General features: G+C 34.6%; 1 protein-coding gene across 3 annotated transcripts in view; it reads right to left on the minus strand.

Moving 5' to 3' along the window:
* The window catches only part of MNAT1 (MNAT1 component of CDK activating kinase), a 255,557-nt gene that overhangs the window by 193,601 nt on the left and 43,330 nt on the right, over positions 1-18,626 (minus strand). For all 3 annotated transcript variants that reach the window (XR_008992475.1, XM_036919462.2, XM_057488402.1), the window contains exons 2-3: positions 2,475-2,627; positions 1,015-1,088 (exon numbers count right to left, since the gene is read on the minus strand). Coding sequence is in view for 2 of the 3 variants with exons in the window: in XM_036919462.2 (XP_036775357.1) it covers positions 1,015-1,088; positions 2,475-2,627 (227 nt within the window). In the remaining variant the exon portion in view is untranslated. The remainder of the gene's footprint in view (positions 1-1,014; positions 1,089-2,474; positions 2,628-18,626) is intronic.

An 18,626-nucleotide genomic window follows, 5' to 3' on the forward strand; every position in this document is an offset into this window, starting at 1 on the left:
ATGAAATATTATTCAGCCATAAGAAGAAAACAAATCCTACCATTTGTAACAACATGGATGGAGCTAGAGGGTATTATGCTCAGTGAAATAAGCCAGGCGGAGAAAGACAAGTATCAAATGATTTCACTCATCTGTGGAGTATAAGAACAAAGAAAAAACTGAAGGAACAAAACAGCAGCAGAATCACAGAACCCAAGAATGGACTAACAGTTACCAAAGGGAAAGGTACTGGGGAGGATGGGTGAGAAGGGAGGAATACGGGGGAAAAAGAGGCATTAAGATCAGTACACATAATGTGGGGCGTGACACGGGGAAGGCAGTACAACACAGAAAAGACAAGTGGTAATTCTATAGCATCTTACTACGCTGATGGACAGTGACTGTAATGGGGTATGTGGTGGGGACTTGATAATGGGCAGATTCTAGGAACCATAATGTTGCTTATGTAATTGTACATTAATGATACCAAAATTTTAAAAAAAAGAAAAAGAAAACAGAAATAATGTCTTTGATATAAAACATCTTTGTGACTAACAACAATAGAAAGAAAAGGCACTAAGATTACTCTAACCACTGATTCTAAAATAACACTGAGTAATAGAAAGCTACTTCAACAGTCAACTACTTCAAAGTATTTTCCAAATACTGTATGCACAGAAGTGTAAATTATGATAAACAACATATGGCTTTAGTTGTCATGGACACAGCTAATGGAAATCCTGCTTTTTAAAATCTACTGCTATTTACTGTAATGCATCATCAACATACAGATGACATATACAGAAACAGCCTTTCTTCTCAGCTATAAAGCGGTACTAACTTTCTAAGACAAAGTGTTTATTACTTAAGTATGTTCCTTTAAGTATGCTTTCAATTTAACAAACACAGTTCAAGTGCAACAGAAAGTAATCAGGTAAACATCGGTTATCACAAAACTTGCAAGAGATTTTTATGTTCAGATGTTCTAGGTAGCACACAGGCTAGCACATCAAATTATAAACATTAAAAACATACCAATTTCTTCCACTTCTTCCAGGAAATCATTATATTCTCTCAAACTAGGAAAGTCTTCTTCTCTTTTATTGTATCTTTAAGAGAAGAAAAAATATCAGCGTATTACATATTGCTTGCTTTGAATATTATCTCACTGGTTTGTTTTTTTTTTACCTAATTCATACATGATACATAAAAAAAAGGACTGTTTACTATGTAAAACACTGTTTTCTTGACGCCAGGTTTGTAAATGACCAAGAATGTTGTTCTTAAATTCTTATGACTACAGATAAGAATTGCATCAGGAGAGAATGGTACAGAATAATCCTTTAAGACTTAAGGCTAAGAAAAAAATCTAGGAGACTAAAGGAAAGGGAAATGGGCTTAAACAAGGCCTACCAAGGGAAATTACAATATTGTTTACTCATAAATAGATAGTCACTAAATTCCAGAAAGCTAAAAACTAATTCCAAAGAAACCTTCCTATTTTTCATGACAGTTATAGTCTAAAAAATGTTAGATCAAGAAAATCTGTAAATATTGTAGTGTATCTGTTAAGGATCAGAAAACTATAAGGGGTTAACAATAAAAGATAAGAATCTAAGAAAGATTATCACACAGAAGCAAAACAAATAAGAAAACAGCAGCTTGAGGCACTAATAAAGTAACACTGGTTAAATTCCTAGAAATATGCTGCTAAAACACTGGTAACTTATGCTGAAATGTATACCACCCAAAATAATAATAATAATAATAAATTAAAATTATATATTAATTCTTTAAACTTCAAAAACAATAAGGTACCTTTCAATAAAAGCACAGGTAAAATGAAACCCAAAACTATTAACAAAGGATAAAAATGAAATTATAAAAGACAATATTCAAGTATATACATATATACACACAGACACATAAATCAAAGTAAGTTGTAGATAACACACGATTTTCTCTAATAACTTTCAAATTTCAACTTAAATGTTACCTTCTCAGGCCTTACTTGACATCACTGACCCACACCAACACTAAGTCACTAACTTCATAGCATCTGTCTCAATTTATAGTAACATGGTTGTTTTGTTTGGCTGTTTCATTGTCTATCTCTACACTATCCAATACTTAATACTGTAAGCCTTATGCAGGCCAAGTTTACAGCTGTTTCACTCATTTCCTACCTGGTGCCTAATATGCATAATGCAGTGCTTACACACAGCAGGTACTCAATATGTATCTGTTAATTAAAGAATAAATAGCAAATAAGCAAATTGTGAAGCCATCAATCAAAATGATCTACTTTTCCCTAACTAGGGTTAGATAAATTACCAAGTTCTCTAAGAAATTAATAAGTTTCTGTTGAACAAATATATAGATGAACTTACTTGGCCAAACTGTCCACTTTTCTATCACCAAATAATAGTAACAATTATTGAAATAAGTGTTAAAGTCCCCTTTGTGGACTGAATCATTCAAGCAATAATACTTACATCTTTAGCACTTTTTTCCTAATCTCAACCTCCTTGTCAACAGTAGGATCTTCAAAAAGTTGTACCCTGAAGTTGCTCTTTCTAAGTGGAGTGCCACACTCAGGACAGTTTCCGGCTCCTCTCACAAAGAGTAAATCCACACAACTTTCACAACTGTAAGGAGAAAATGAATACATTTAAGCTAGTATTCAATCTGCAACAAGTCTGTATATATAGTTTGCCTCTTTTTTTTGTTTGGGTGAGGTGTTTTTTGGGAGGGGTGACTGGGACAATAGGAAAATGAGTCATTGCTACTTAAAATCTTAGAGAAAAACTTTTGGAAAATGTTCATTTTCATTTAGAGCTTACTTTTCAGACATAGGTATCCCAAGGGATACCAATTTAGCTTTAAAAGTTAAAACAAATTGAGTTGGGGACTAGGAGGATTCAGAAGTAGCAGGACAAGAAGTCAAAGAGGTATGTAAAAAAAAGAGTGGTCTATGGTCACCTCCACTCTCAGTCCAACATCATCCTTAAACCTGGGCAAGAAAAGCCTCTGCCAGGAGCCTACAATTCAGAAAGTCTTTCATACCACAATTACTAATACAGACTTTTTCCCTTTCAGCCTCCTAAGGAAGCTCTTTGGAAAGTTCAGTAAGCAGTTGAGCACATGGGGATTATAAGAGAGAGATGCTAACTGAATGAGGTCCCCAGGGCCGAGGATAAGGAACCAAGAGTGTGGAGAAAGGAGAGAATCACCATAGCTTCTGTCCTGAGAAGCCCTAGAAAGAGTGACTACTTATAAAAGCTCTAATCAGTTAAAGTTGGCTACCCCCAATCCACCCAAGTGATTGCCTAGGAAAGCCAGGTTTCCCAGATACCTGCATGCCCTCTCTCTCTTCTCTTCTTAGGTAGTGCAATTCTGGGAACAGCTTAAAACTTCCTGGAAGTCTTGAGTTGGGAGTTAGAAGCTGGACAGATTAATCTCTCTGTACCAATTCCTGGGGACTTGACAGGATCACTTTGAATATTGTTTTAGATGGGTCAAAGTACCACCCATTCATCTCTGGCCTGCCCAACACATCTATGCTACTAATCAGACTAGGAAGTAGAAAGGCTGGCTGAGAGAAGAAAACAAACAGCTGTAGCCTCTGGGTATTGAGGATACAGTCTGAGAAAAATAATGGGCAGCATAGGAATTCAGACTGTGTCAAAGATGTAGCTTGATTCCTAACTTTTAAATATTTGAGCATTTCAGTATGTAGTCCTTCAGTTGTAATCCTGCCCAACTCCTTAAATATATTAGGGCCACACCAGCTCCAATCATTCCTTCCTTAGTATTACCTGAAATCATTTATTTATGTGTTGATCTTCTGGAATCTTAACTGGGATGTATGCTTCATTAGGGCAGGAATTTGGCCTATTTTGTTGTGTATCCCCCCAGTGCCTGACAGTTAATAAATATTCAATAAACTAAAAAATGAACATAAGACAGAGGAGAAAAGAGAAATTCTAATGAATAATGTTAAAGTTTATTTCTTCCAAGTATGTAGTTGACTTATTGAATAAGCTAAATGAGAAGAATGATACAGGGAAATAAGAATTTTTAAAGTCGGTTATTAGTAAAATATTAATATTGACCTTTGCATTTTTCTACCTTAATAGTGCGATCAAGAAATGGAGGGGAAAAGTCCCCTAAGAGAGAGAACAGAGATCAGTTATCATTGTCAAGATCAACAAAATCACAGAAAATTCACTTTGGGATTGAGAAGATTAGGGGTGGTGTATTCCCCTAATTGTTAGAGGAAATTAAAACCAACTACAGAAGTTAAAAATGAGCACACTTTATGACTACACTGACTAAAGATATTTATAGGTAAGGAGCCATTTAAAATACCCAAAACTATCAAGTCACAAATAATGTTCTGTATTTCAAGGTCTTAGAGAGTAGACTCAGTCAGCAATTCAGTCAACAAGATAACATAGAATGCTTTAATATTTCTAAAAGCCATATTGTATATTAAATACAATGTTTCCACAACATATAGGTTTTTAAAAATCTGCCTTAAATTATACAGATGTGAAGAGTATTAAAGAATTTTTAAAGTAATTTGTTTTCCTCTACAACTTTCTTTTTCTGATTTCAATTGCTAAAAGAACAAATAACTCTTTTTAAAGTTCAAATAGAGAAGTATATAGAGAAAAAAATGCAAGTTTTACTTCATTCCGGCTCTATAGGTTACTTCCCACAGGTAACCACACTGCTTTAATTTTAACATTTATATGGACAGATCTTTTCCAACATATTTACAAAATATGCACATTTACAAATTATATACACAAAAACTAGTCATATAAAAAGAAAAATTTGATAATTGCTAGTTCACTTCATCTGGCAACGGAGTCACCAAAACTGCATAGTATGTGGGCAATCTTTTGCCTCCAAGAGGGCTAGGAATTTTTCAAACAAAACTTTATATTCTGTAGAACATAGGAAAATTATCTGGAAAAGCCTAAATCCTCAGTCATTAACCCATTCCCAAAGATATTTTATGTTTTCTTTTGTTTTTTAAAAACTAAAATGGTGCACACCTTTTCTCTCTTAACAGCTAATTTTTAGATTTTATTTTCTTGTAACAAGAATATTTAAGTGCTTGTATTCCTTTGTCAAGATTTTTAATCAACTTGTTTGCTTTATTTTTTAAGAAAAATTATATTCCATGCAGATTTTCAATAATTATTAAAATAGATTAATTGGCTTACAAGAAGATAAATAATTACAAACTCTGTATTTAAAACTTTCTCTGAAGTAACCTAGTTTTATCAGCACTTTCCATTCTTCATTAGCTCCTTGGTTTCTGGAAACTACTCAGAACAGAAGCTTATGGTCTTCAAAGATTTTTAAAAAGTGGTAGCTTCTGTTAAAGAAAAATTTCACCACTATAATAAATTATTTCTTAAACCCATGTATACTGAACTCTATCAGATAGGAGCTACATATTATTAAGGAAACTTTTTATCCCAAAATATGTTGCCTAACTTTTCTGTACTAGTAAATACTAATTGTAAGGCCCTGTCTTTGGATATTAAAACTTTAGGAATCTTAATTCAGTGAAACCACTTGATAAAATTTTGCCCTAAGTGAATGACAGAATTTTAGAGGCAGATGACCAAAATGATCATTAGCTAATTAAATTAATGTAGTATTACCAATAATCAATAATGAAATGTGTTTAAGGATTCATGGAAAATCCACAAAAGATAACATCTCTTCCATTTTAGATGTTTTACAAATAGACTTTGTTACAATAATTTGCTTACAAACTGGCTATTTGGAACTCAGAATACATTGGTGCCAAAGAAACTATGTTATATACAATGGTTAGATTTTCAAGTAGATTAAACTGATTCAGAAGATGAACAATGCATTAGGCAATTTTTTTCTTCTCCTCTCCCCTTACCATGAGACAATGATGCCAGCTTTCAAATGGGAATTAAAATGAAGTAAGAGAAGAGTATTCTAGTGGTTTTGGTCCCAATTTGAAACTTTACCTTAAAGAAGTTTATGAGTTTCTTAAACCTCAGCTATTTGCAGTCAAAACAAATTTTTTTATTATTTCAAAACTCTAAATTTAATAACCTCCAACAGAACTAACATGTAATCTTGAGGAATTACCTATTTGCATATAATGTGAATTTCAAGCCAATTAGCCATGGGATCCAGTTAATCTACTTTACTACTAAAGTCATTTCTCATCAACTAAGATGAGAATGCATTATACTTAAGTTACATTCTCAACTTAAACCTTAATAAGTTTGTTGTTAAGTTTCACAATCAAGTCTTCCATACTTTCAGGTTACATTGGTATGAATCACTTTATACTAAAAAGGGAATTCAGAATCTACTCCAAAGACTGAGGAAAGGGATTATTAACTACTGCAACACCATGCTTTGGGAAGTCAAACAAAGAATCCACCCATAAAAATGGAATAATGGTCTGCAACAGCAGGTGTTAAAACATTATAAAGAGACAAACTTAAGGGATAAACATTTTCAGTCTCAAAATTGAAAAAAAAAATTATGTTTACCCAATTTTTCACTGTCCTAGCACTCAAAATTAATAACTAATCAACCTTCTGTTGGTGCTTACATTTACCATAGAAATTTACAAATAACAAGCAAATAAGGTACAAATTCGAGTAGTATATTTAAGTCTATTTTCAGCCAGAAAATAGTTATATAAGCAAATATTTACACACAGAGGGAAAAGAGTTAATAATATAGTGCAATCGTGCCAAGACAACATAAGCCCCACAAACAGTGGGTTTGTATCCTCCTTACAAATAGTAAGGACCATGGAATATACTCAATTCCCTTTTTGTTCTCTTGCCAGTAAGCTCTAAGCCAAATTTAAATCTTTTATTGAACAACACTATATTTATTTTTTAGAAAACGGGTGTAAATATATGAAGGAAGTTAGAAAATAACATGTATTAGGGATCTTGTGATGTAGGTATATCTTCCTTACTATACAGACGAGGACACTAAGCATGGGGGAGTCAACTAACTGGGTTAAAATCATGTAACTAGTAAAAATTGACCATGGTCCTCTTCACATTCCCCATTTTCTTCTTTAATCTTATTCTTACTCAAAACTTTTACAATAACCTATAATAATACCTAGTGTCTACCTCTGACCCAAACATCCCTCCTGAGATCCTATTAGGCTTCTTGATATTCCACAAGTGTGTGTGTGTGTGTGTGTGTGTGTGTGTGTGTGTGTGTGTGTGTGTATAGTTTTGTTTTTTTTTTAGTAAAATAAAGTCACCTCAAACTCAACCTATCCAAACCATTATTATTCACTCTGTGAGGGAAACAAAGAAAATAACACTACTTTTGTGCACAAGGGGTTGTAATACAGTGATGGAAATAGAAAAGAAAAAACAAAACTCTAAAATAAAGGTATACTCTGAATACTATAATAAGCTGTCAAACAATAAGCAGTATCTGTGTAATTGACATATAAGTATATATAATTTGTATGGCACTAACCTGAATATATCTATTGTTTCACTCTCACTAGATGGTTAGGCTGCACTACAAGATAGAATATAACATGAGTGGCTCAGGTTAAAAGGTAAGTGCCACCTGAGGAAGAAACCAGTGAATGATACAAGAAAAAAAAAAACACATGATCATATCAATAGATACAGAAAAAGTATTTGACACACACCAATTCCAACACCTATTCATGATAAAAACTCTCTGTAAACTAGGAACAGAAGGGAACTTTCTCAACTGATTAAGACCAGATTTAAAAAACCTACAAATGGTGAGAAGCGAAGTATTTCCACCAAAATCATGTACAAAGCAAGAATGTCCCTTCTCACTACTCCTTTTCAACATGATACTGGAAGTCTGTGCTAACACAGTAAGGAAAGGAAAGGAAAGAAAAGATACACAGATTGGGAAGGAAAACATAGAGCTGTTTTGGTCACAAGTGACATAATCATGTATGTAGAAAATCCAAAAGAATCAGCCAAAAAACAGCTAAAATAAGTGACTACTGAAAGATGTAAGGGTATAAGGTAGGATTCAAAGGTAACTGTTGCTTTCTTCAACAAGTAAAACTTGAAATTAAATAAGCAATATCATTTACATTAACACCAAAAATAGAATACTTATGTATAAATCTAACAAAATATGCATAAGATCTGTATGAGGAAAAGTATAAAATTCCTATGAACAAAATTTTAAAAAAATAACTAAATAAATGGAAAGATAGCCCATGTTATGTACAGAAAGAGTTCATGGGTGGAAGATTCAATATTTTTAGTGATCAGTTTTTCCTATCATGACTTACAGATATAATTCAGTTCCAAGCAAATTCCCAGCAAGTATTGTACAGATATTGACAAACTGATTCTCAAGTTTATATGGGGAGACAAAAGGCCTAGGATGGCCACCATAACATTAAAGGAGAAGAACAAAATTGAAGGACTGATGCTACCTGACTTCAAGAGTTACTACAAAGCTACAGTAATCAAAATAGTGTGGCATAAATAAAAGAATAGATAAAAAGATTAATGAAACAAAATAGCCCAGAAATAGATGAAAAAAATATAGTCAAACTAACCTTTGACAAAAGAACAAAGGCAACCCAACTAAGCAAAAATAGTCTCTTCAACAAATGATGCTGAACAACTGGACATCAAAATGGAAAAAAAATTAATCTAGACATTAACATTACAACCTACTGAAAATATTAACTCAAAATGGATCATAGACTTAAATGTAAAGCCATAGAACTCTTACGTGTGTGTGTGTGTGTGTGTGTGTATGTGTGTGCAAACATTTAAAACTCATAGAGGGGAAAACCAATATGACTGTAAGAATGGCAATGTCTTCTTAGATATAAAACTAATAACATGATCAATGAAAGAAATAGCTGATAAAGTGGACTTCTCTAAAATTAAAAACTTCTACTGGGCTAAAGACAATGTGAAGAGATGAAGACAAGCCGCAGACAGAGAAAATATTTGCAAAAGACATCTAAATGACTATTAGATAAAATATACTCTTAAACTGAATAATAAGAAAAAAAACCTTGTTAAAACATGTGCCAACTTTAACAGATACCTCACAAAAAAAGAAATACTGATAGCACATAAGCACATTAAAAGATGCTCTACATAATATGTCATCAGGAAAATGCAAATTAAAGCAACAATAAGAGGAGGATTAAAGATGGTGGCATGAGAGGAGAGACAGAGACCTCTTCCTAAAACCACATATAATATGAAAATATAATGAATACAACTAATCCTGAAAAGGCCACAAGAAAGAAGGCTGCACCAGACTGCATACACCTGGGGAAAAGAACAGACCTCACGAACAGGGTAACATACAAAAGCCGTGACCTGGCGGGACCTAAGCCCTTCCCCCACCCCAGCTAACAGGTGGGAGGAAAAGAAACAGAGAGGGCAGGGAGTAGAGGCCTGGGACTGCTGCACACCTACCCTGGAGATCTGCTCTGGGAGCATGAACCTACATTGTACAGTGCTCTGGTGATAAGTGGGGTGGGAAAGCTAAGACAGGCGGAATACCTGGAGAGACTGAGATTCCAGGTGCTTGTGGAAAACAGGGATCCATATCCAGCTGCTCTGGGCAGGCAGGCTAAGAGACTTCCTAAAAGTGAGAGGGCTGCTAAAGGGGCAAGGATTGCACAGAGCTTACTGCTCAGAAGAAAGGACAGGTAGACAAAATTGCCTGGGTGTACTCTGCCCAGCACATTGGGAACTATCAGGATTTTCAGATGCTCCATCCCCCTGGCTGGATACACATCTCCAAGGCCCTCCAACCATGAAATGAAGCTTACTGCACCTTACTCCCAGGCAGCCCACACCTGGCTCAGAAACCAGCAGACCCTGCCCTGGTGTCATGCCAGCCAGAGGGAAACCCCACCTATGGCAGCTACAAATGCAAAGCACAGAGGCTTACACCTTTGTGTTTGGCCCACTGGTTCTGCCAATGGAGATAGGCGTATCAACCGGGAAGCACAAAACCGCCCTTTCCTCCTCCCCAACACACCAGCACCACTCCCCTATGACCCCAGACATCGCTGCAGGGGCTGAGCAGCTCCAGAAAGTAGAGCTTCTGGGCACTAGAGGGCACCACATACAAATATGAAACATCAAAGGAACCCGGATCAAAGCAAAATCTAACAAACACCAGAAAAAAAGGTCGAGTGAAACTAAACTAATCAATCTTCCTGAAAGAGATTTCAAAATAAAAATCATAAACATTCTCCTGGAGGCAAAGAAAAATATTCAAAAACTCAGGAACAAATTTAGGACAGAGATCCAATTGTTGAGGAACACAAGGGAGGGTTTTAAAAGCAGATTAGATATGGTACAGGAAATGATAAATTAAACAGAAATTAGAGAAGAGGAATATAAAGAAGCTGAGGCACAAAGAGAAAAAAGAATCTCTAGGAATGAAAGACTATTGAGAGAACTGTGTGACCAATCCAAATGGAACAATACTCACACTATAGGGGTACCAGAAGAAGAAGAGAGAGAAAAAGAGATACAAAGTGTATTTGAGGAAGTAATGGCTGAAAAATTCCCCAGTCTGGGGAAGGAGATAGTCTCTCAGGTCACGGAGGTGCACAGATCCCCCAACACAAGCGACCCAAGGAAGACAACACCAAGACAAATAATAATTAAAATGGCAAAGATCAAGGATAAGGACAGACTTTTAAAAGTAGCTGGAGAAAGAAATAAGATCACATACAAAGGAAAACCCATCAGGCTATCATCAGACTTCTCAGCAGAAACCTTACAAGCCAGAAGAGAGTGGCATGATATATTTAATGCAATAAATCAGAAGGGCCTCAAACCAAGAATACTCTACCTTGAAAGATTATCACTTAAATTTGAAGGAGGAATTAAACAATTTCCAGATAAGCAAAAGGTGAGAAAATTTACCTCCCACAAACTGTCTCTACAGTGTATTTTGGAGGGACTCCTATAGAAGGAAGTGTTCCTAAGGTTAAATTGCTGTCACCAGAGGTAATAAAACCCGAGTAAAGTAGAAGAGTTAACTACCAAGCAAATGTTAAATTAAATCAATTACCCCCAAAGTCATTCAAGGGATAGACAAAGAGTACAGAATATGATACCTAATACATAAAGAATGGAGGAGGAATAAAAAGGAGGAGAAAAAAATTTTTAGATTGCATTTGTAATAGCATACTAAGTGAGTTAAGTTAGACTCTTAAATACTTAGGAAGTTACCCTGGAACCTTTGCTAACCACAGATTAAAGCCTGCAATGGCAATAGGTACAGGCCTAGCAATAATCACCCTCAATGTAAATGGTCTGAATGCACCAATCAAAAGACATAGAGTCACTAAATACATTTTTTAAAAAAGACCCTACTATATGCTGCCTACAAGAGACTCACTTCAAACCCAAAGACATACACAGTCTAAACGTGAAGGGATGGAAAAAGATATTTCATGCAAACAACCGGGAGAAAAATGCAGGAGTTGCAGTACTTGTATCAGACAAAATAAACTTTAAAACAAAGAAAGTCACAAGAGACAAAGAAGGATACTACATAACGATAAAGGGGTCAGTCTAATAAGAGGATACAACCATTATAAATATCTATACACCCAACACAGGAGCACCAACATATGTGAAACAAATACTAACAGAATTAAAGGAGGAAATAGAACGCCATGCATTCATTCTAAAAGACTTCAACACTCCACTCACTCCAAAGGACAGAAAATGAGTAAGGAGACAAAGACATTGAACAACACATTAGAAAAATGGACCTAATAGACATCTACACAACTCTCCACCCAAAAGAAGCAGATACACATTCTTCTCAAGCACACATGGAACATTTTCAAGAATAGGTCATATTCCAGGCCACAAAGAGAGCCTCTGTAAATTCAAAACAACTGAAATTGTACCAACCAGCTTCTCAGACCACAAAGGTATGAGACTAGAAATAAATTATGCAAAGAAAATGAAAAAGCCCACAAACACATGGAGGCTTAAAAACATGTTCCTAAATAACCAATGGATGAATGACCAAATAAAAACAGAGATTAGGCAATATAATATAACAGAGACAAATGAAAATAATAATTCAACAGTGCAAAATCTGTGGGACTCAGCAAAGGCCACGCTAAGAAGGAAGTATATTGCAAAACAGGCACACCTCAGGAAAGAAGAACAATCCCATATGAACAGTCTAAACTCACAATTAACGAAGTTAGAAAAAGAGGAACAAATGATGTTCAAAGTCAGTAGAAGGAGTAGAAAGATTAGAGCAGGAATAAATAAAATCAGAAGAAAAAACAATAGAATCAATGAAAGGAGGAGCTGTTTCTTCGAGAAAATGAACAAAATAGATGAACCCCTACCCAGACTTACAAAGAAAAAAAAGAGAGTTTACACACATAAACAGAATCAGATATGAGAAAGAAAAAATCATGATGGACACCACAGAATTACAAAGAATTATGAGAGAATGCTATGAAAAATTATATGCTAAAAAACTGGATAACCTAGAAGAAATAGACAATTTTCTAGAAAAATACAACCTTCTAAGGCTGACCCACAAAGAAACAGAAAATCTGAACAGACCAATTACTAGCAACGAAATTAAATTTGAAATAAAAAATTAGCTAAGAACAAAACCCCTAGATCAGAAAGATGGCTTCACCAATGAATTTTATCAAACATTTAGTGAAGACCCTAATACCCATTCTCCTTAAAGTTTTCCAAAAAGTAAAAGAGGAGGGAATACTTCTAAACTCGTTCTATGAGGCCAGCATTACCCTAATACCAAAACAAGACAAAGACACCGCAAAAAAAGAAAATAACAGACCAATATCCCTGATGAACATAGATGCAAAAACACTCAACAAAACATTAGCAAACCAAATTCAAAAATGCATCAAAAAGATCATCCATGATAATCAAGCAGGATTTATTCCAGGGATGCAAGGATGGTACAACATTCGAAAATCCATCAACATCATCCACCACATCAAGAAAAAGAAGGACAAAAAACACATGATAATCTCCAAAGATGTTGAAAAAGCATTCCACAAAATTCAACATGCATTCATGATAAAAACTCTCAACAAAATAGGTATAGAGGGCAAGTACTTCAACATAATAAAGTCCATATATGACAAACCCACAGCCAACATCATACTTAACAGCAAAAAGCTGAAAGCTTTTCCTTTAATATTAGGAACAAGACAAGAATACCCACTCTCCCCACTTTTATTCAACATAGTTCCGGAGGTACTAGCCATGGCAATTAGACAACACAAAGAAATAAAAGGCAGCCAGATTGGCAAGGAAGAAGTCAAACTGTCCCTGTTTGCAGATGACATATTGTACATAAAAAAACCAAAAGAATCCACTCCAAAACTATTAGATTTAATATCTGAATTCAGCAAAGTTGCAGGATACAAAACTAATACATAGAAATCTGTTGCATTTCTATACACTAACAATGAACTAGCAGAAAGAGAAATCAGGGAAACAATTCCATCCACAATAGCATCAAAAAAATAAAATACCTATGAATAAACCTAACCAAGGAAGTGAAAAACCTATATTCTGAAAATAAGACATTCATGAGAGAAATTTAAAGAAGATATCAATAAATGGAAACACATCCCATGCTCATGGATAGGAATTATTATTGTCAAAACGGCCAACCTGCCTAAAGAAATATGCAGATTCAATGCAATCCCTATCAAAAAACCAACAGCAGTCTTCAATGAATTAGAGAAAATAGTTCTAAAATTCATATGGAACCACACAAGATCCCAAATACCCAAAGCAATCCTGAGAAGGAAGCATAAAGCTGGGGTAATCATGCTCCCCAACTTCAAGCTCTACTACAAAGCCACGGTAATCAAGACAATTTAGTACTGGCACAAGAACAGACCCACAGACCAGTGGCAAAGAATAGAGAGTCCAGATATTAACCCAAGCATATATGGTCAATTAATAAATGATAAAGGAGCCATGGATATACAATACGTAAATGACAGCCTCTTTGACAACTGGTGTTGGCAAAACTGGACAGCTACATACAAGACAATGAAAATAGATTATTGTCTAACCCCGTACACAAAATAAACTCAAAATGGATCAAAGACCTGAATGTAAAACATGAAACCATAAAACTCTTAGAAGAAATCATATCATAAGCAAAAATCTTACATACAAACATGAGCAACTTTTTCCTGAACGCATCTCCTCGGGCAAGGGAAACAAAAGCAAAAATGAAAAATTGGGACTACATCATGCTAAAAAGCTTCTGTACAGCTTGAGCAGAACAAAAAGACATCCTACAGTATGGGAGAATATATTCGTAAATGACCTATCTGACAAGGGGTTAACATCCAAAATATATAAAGAACTCACATGCCTCAACACCCAAAAAGCAAATAACCCTATTAAAAAATGGGTGGAGGATATGAACAGACACTTCTCCGAAGAAGAAATTCAGATGACCAACAGGCACATGAAAATGATCCACATCACTAATTATCAGGGAAATGCAAATTGAAACCACAATCAGGTATCACCTCACACCAGTTAGGATGACCAGTATCGAAAAGACTAGGAACAACAAACACTGGCGAGGATGCAGAGTAAGGGGAACCCTCCTACAGTGCTGGTGGGAATGTAAAATAGTTCAACCATTGTGGAAAGCAGTATGGAAGTTCCTCAAAAAACTAAAAATAGAAATACCATTTGACCCAGGAATTCCACTCCTAGGAATTTACCCTAAGAATGCAGGAGCCCAGTTTCAAAAAGACATATGCACCCCTATTTTTACTGCAGCACTATTTACAATAGCCAAGAAATGGAAGCAACCTAAGTGTCCATCAGTAGATGAATGGATAAAGAAGATGTGGTACATATACACAAGGGAATATTATTCAGCCATAAGAAGAAAACAAATCCTACCATTTGCAACAACATGGATGGAGCTAGAGGGTATTATGCTCAGTGAAATAAGCCAGGCGGAGAAAGACAAGTATCAAATGATTTCACTCATCTGTGGAGTATAAGAACAAAGAAAAAAACTGAAGGAGCAAAACAGCAGCAGACTCACAGAACCCAAGAATGGACTAACAGTTACCAAAGGGAAAGGGACTGGGGAGGGTGGGTGGGAAGGGAAGGAGAAGGGGAATAAGGGGCATTATGATTAGCACACATAACGTGGGGGGGAGGGTGCACAGGGAAGGTAGTATAACACAGAGAAGAAAGTAGTAACTCTGTAGCATCTTACTATGCTGATGGACAGTGACTATAATGGGGTATGTGGTGGGGACTTGATAATGGGGGGAATCTAGTAACCACAATGTTGCTCATGTGATTGTATATAAATGATACCAAAAGAAAAGAAAAGATAGTTTGAATTGAGTTTCCTATTATTTACAAACAAAAGCATCCAAAAATCACTACCTAAATGACATTTTGAGAATAACAAACTCTGCCTTCAATTGCCTTACCTATAAAAGCAATAAAAAAAATCCTTAAATTAACTCTCTCCCAGAAGTGTTATTCAACTGAGAGGACATACAAGAAAGCACTGTAAAAAAAAAAAAAAAGCTGTATGTCCTATGATCATGCCATGGTAGTTTTTCATTGTAGAATGCATTTCCTTAAATGATAAATCTAGCATTTATCACACAAAAGTTAGTTTTCTTACAAAGACAACTCCTTTACTCTAGAATCCATTCCTTTAGAAAGATAAAACTATCAATGACCAAATAAAAATTACTAAATTCACTTACTAAAGACATGATATAATTAGACTATGTTTGTAATCAGAAGACCAAGGTTGCCATCCCAGCTCTGTCTCTTACCACACAGGGAACTCTGAGGAAGTCAAATTCTCATTTACTAAGGTTTCTTCCAAGTTTGATAATTCTAGATACCTTGAATTTTTAAACGTTGTTAATTTTCCTTTTTCAAAATAGAAATAAGTATGTTTTCTTTCAATATAACTGATTATCAGTTTAATATTTTCCATATCAGCTACAATTAAAAACTTTATATATGATACAGACTTTTCCTTAATACTTTAATTCCATCAAGAATATTATAACATATGATATAATATTATAGGTAGGTGATACACAAGACTCTATGACAGATAGAGTTAGCAATGCAAAGTGTAAAAGACAATGTCTCCTAAGATCTCTTCAAAAGTTTATATAATAAAGTAATTTTTACCCAGTAGAGATAATTACTTTCAGCATTTAAAAAATTGCTCTAATGCTTTTAAATATACTGAAAAACCTATATATTTAAACATGTAAACATATATATATATATATATGAGCACAGATATTATACATAGGTATCTAGAGGAAGAGGAGGGGTCCTTTGAAGAAAAAAGAAATTTTGCTAAGAGCTTTGTTTCCTAAATTTCTCATACTAAAAACAAAATAAAGCATAGATATGTTAATGATACATTCCTTTGACTTTATACTAATATAATGGTAAGTTATTATAATAAACTATGAGAATGTGAAACTATTTTAAATACATAGAACTTCTCTTCTTTTTGAAAAGCTTAAAAGTCTATAGAAAGACCATAATTTAAAAATAAAGGCTGTTTGACATTATTTACTCTTCTCTATATGCAGTAAAACAAAATGACCTGTCAAAGGTTATAGCTCAAGGGCAGGCCAGAAATCTTTCTCACCTAATTTCTAGGCATCTTTCTATCATGTGAATGTTCCAGATCTACCCAAACCCCCCAGCTTCAAAACTAGGAAATCTCAGTGTTATCTGTGGTGCTGGAGTGCCCAAACCATCTGATAACTACTTATATGAGAAGGCCTAGATTCATTTCACAATGAATGATAAGGTATATGTTACTCTATGGCAACTCTAAGGGTCAAACTGAATTCACTATCATTATGTACAAACATATATTGGGCACTTACTGTATACAGTCGATCAACCTAAGGAAATATAAAATATAAAGCCACATTATAAAGAAGTATAATATTTGATCTTTACCTTAAGGGATGTACTATGTAGTTAGGTAAGAGGACACACCCATAAAATAGCAGGATAAGATTATGTCTGCTAAATGTCAAAACAGTAGTATACTCACCCCCTAAGCAATTAACTATGTATTAAGCAATTGAGAGGACATACATTATGGTGGTTAAGGGCACAGATTCTGGAAACATTTTGCCTCTTCTTTAGTCATTTGCTAGGCTAGACCAATCATTAACCCTCTCTATCCATCAGTTTCCTTGTGAAAATGAAAAATACTACCTTCCAGGAGTTGCGTGTGGCAGGAGAGGGGCCTATCTCACAGAGTTGATGAGATTTATATCAGTTAATACATGTAAAATGTACTGGCACACAGCACACTTAAATAAACATTAGCCATTATAACTAGTACTTTATGCAAGGAATGACCAATAAGAACCAGAGTTCAAAGCCAGTATCAAAGATTACAACTGCTAAAGTACTCAGGAAATAGGTTAGGCCTTGAAAAATTTGCTGACTTTGAAGTACAAAAAAAATTGATACTGCAGGCAGAAATCACAGGAATAGCAGTATCAATATGCACAATTCATACATAGAATAAATACAACACTTTGGAGAAAAAAAAGAGTTCATGTAAGGGTATAAGGTATTCTTTCTCACCCTTTCCCAGAAAAGTACCCTTAAATGGCAGAGAAAAATGCTCCTCGTGGAAGATTGGAGACATATTTTCAAATGGTCTCCCATAAGGGACATTTCTTTCACTTAACCATGTTTTATCTTAAAAATTCATAGAAGTTCAATTTGAATCCATAATACAATACTAATTATTCTCATTTTAAAAATCTTCAAATAATTATTAATAATTCAAAATTTGTAAGTGCTAGTAATTCAGTTTTTTCATATTCCTTTGGTAAAATTCATATTCCAGATTTTTACCCAGATTTTACATATGTGCCATTAACATATCAGGACACACAAGGATCAAATATACTTCAGTTAGAGAAGCACAGTGCACCAAATTATACATAAATATATATATATATCTATACATGGGAATCAGGCATTACAAGCATTACAAACCGATGTGGAAAGGAGTTACTACTTTATAAATGGTTGAGACACCACTGGCTTTCAAGATGACGGGGAAAAAAATAGACCTGTTTCTCATACTATACACGGAAAGAAATTTCATGTGAAATAATGATCTAAACATAAAAGAGAAAACTTTACCTTAAGAAATTATAGGAGAATTATGACATCAGGGCAAGGATTTCTTAAAAGCAACTAAAAATCTTTAAACCACGTAAGAGACTAGAAAATTTCATTTTATCAAAATTTAAAGCTTATATGGGGATGGGGGAACACAGTACTACTAAAAGAATCACCACAGACTAGGAAATTAGTTTTTTTTTGAAGTATCATTGTTATACAATCTTATATTGATTTCAAATATACACACAGTGGTTCTACAGTTACCCATATAATTAAATTCTTACCCCCTCTAGTGCAGTTACTATCTATCAACACAGGAACTTGATATAGAACCACTGACCATATTCTCCATACTGTACTATGGTTTGAGACTAATTTATACTGTGA

Source organism: Manis pentadactyla, chromosome 11, assembly GCF_030020395.1.
Source record: "Manis pentadactyla isolate mManPen7 chromosome 11, mManPen7.hap1, whole genome shotgun sequence".
Lineage (NCBI taxonomy): Eukaryota > Metazoa > Chordata > Mammalia > Pholidota > Manidae > Manis > Manis pentadactyla.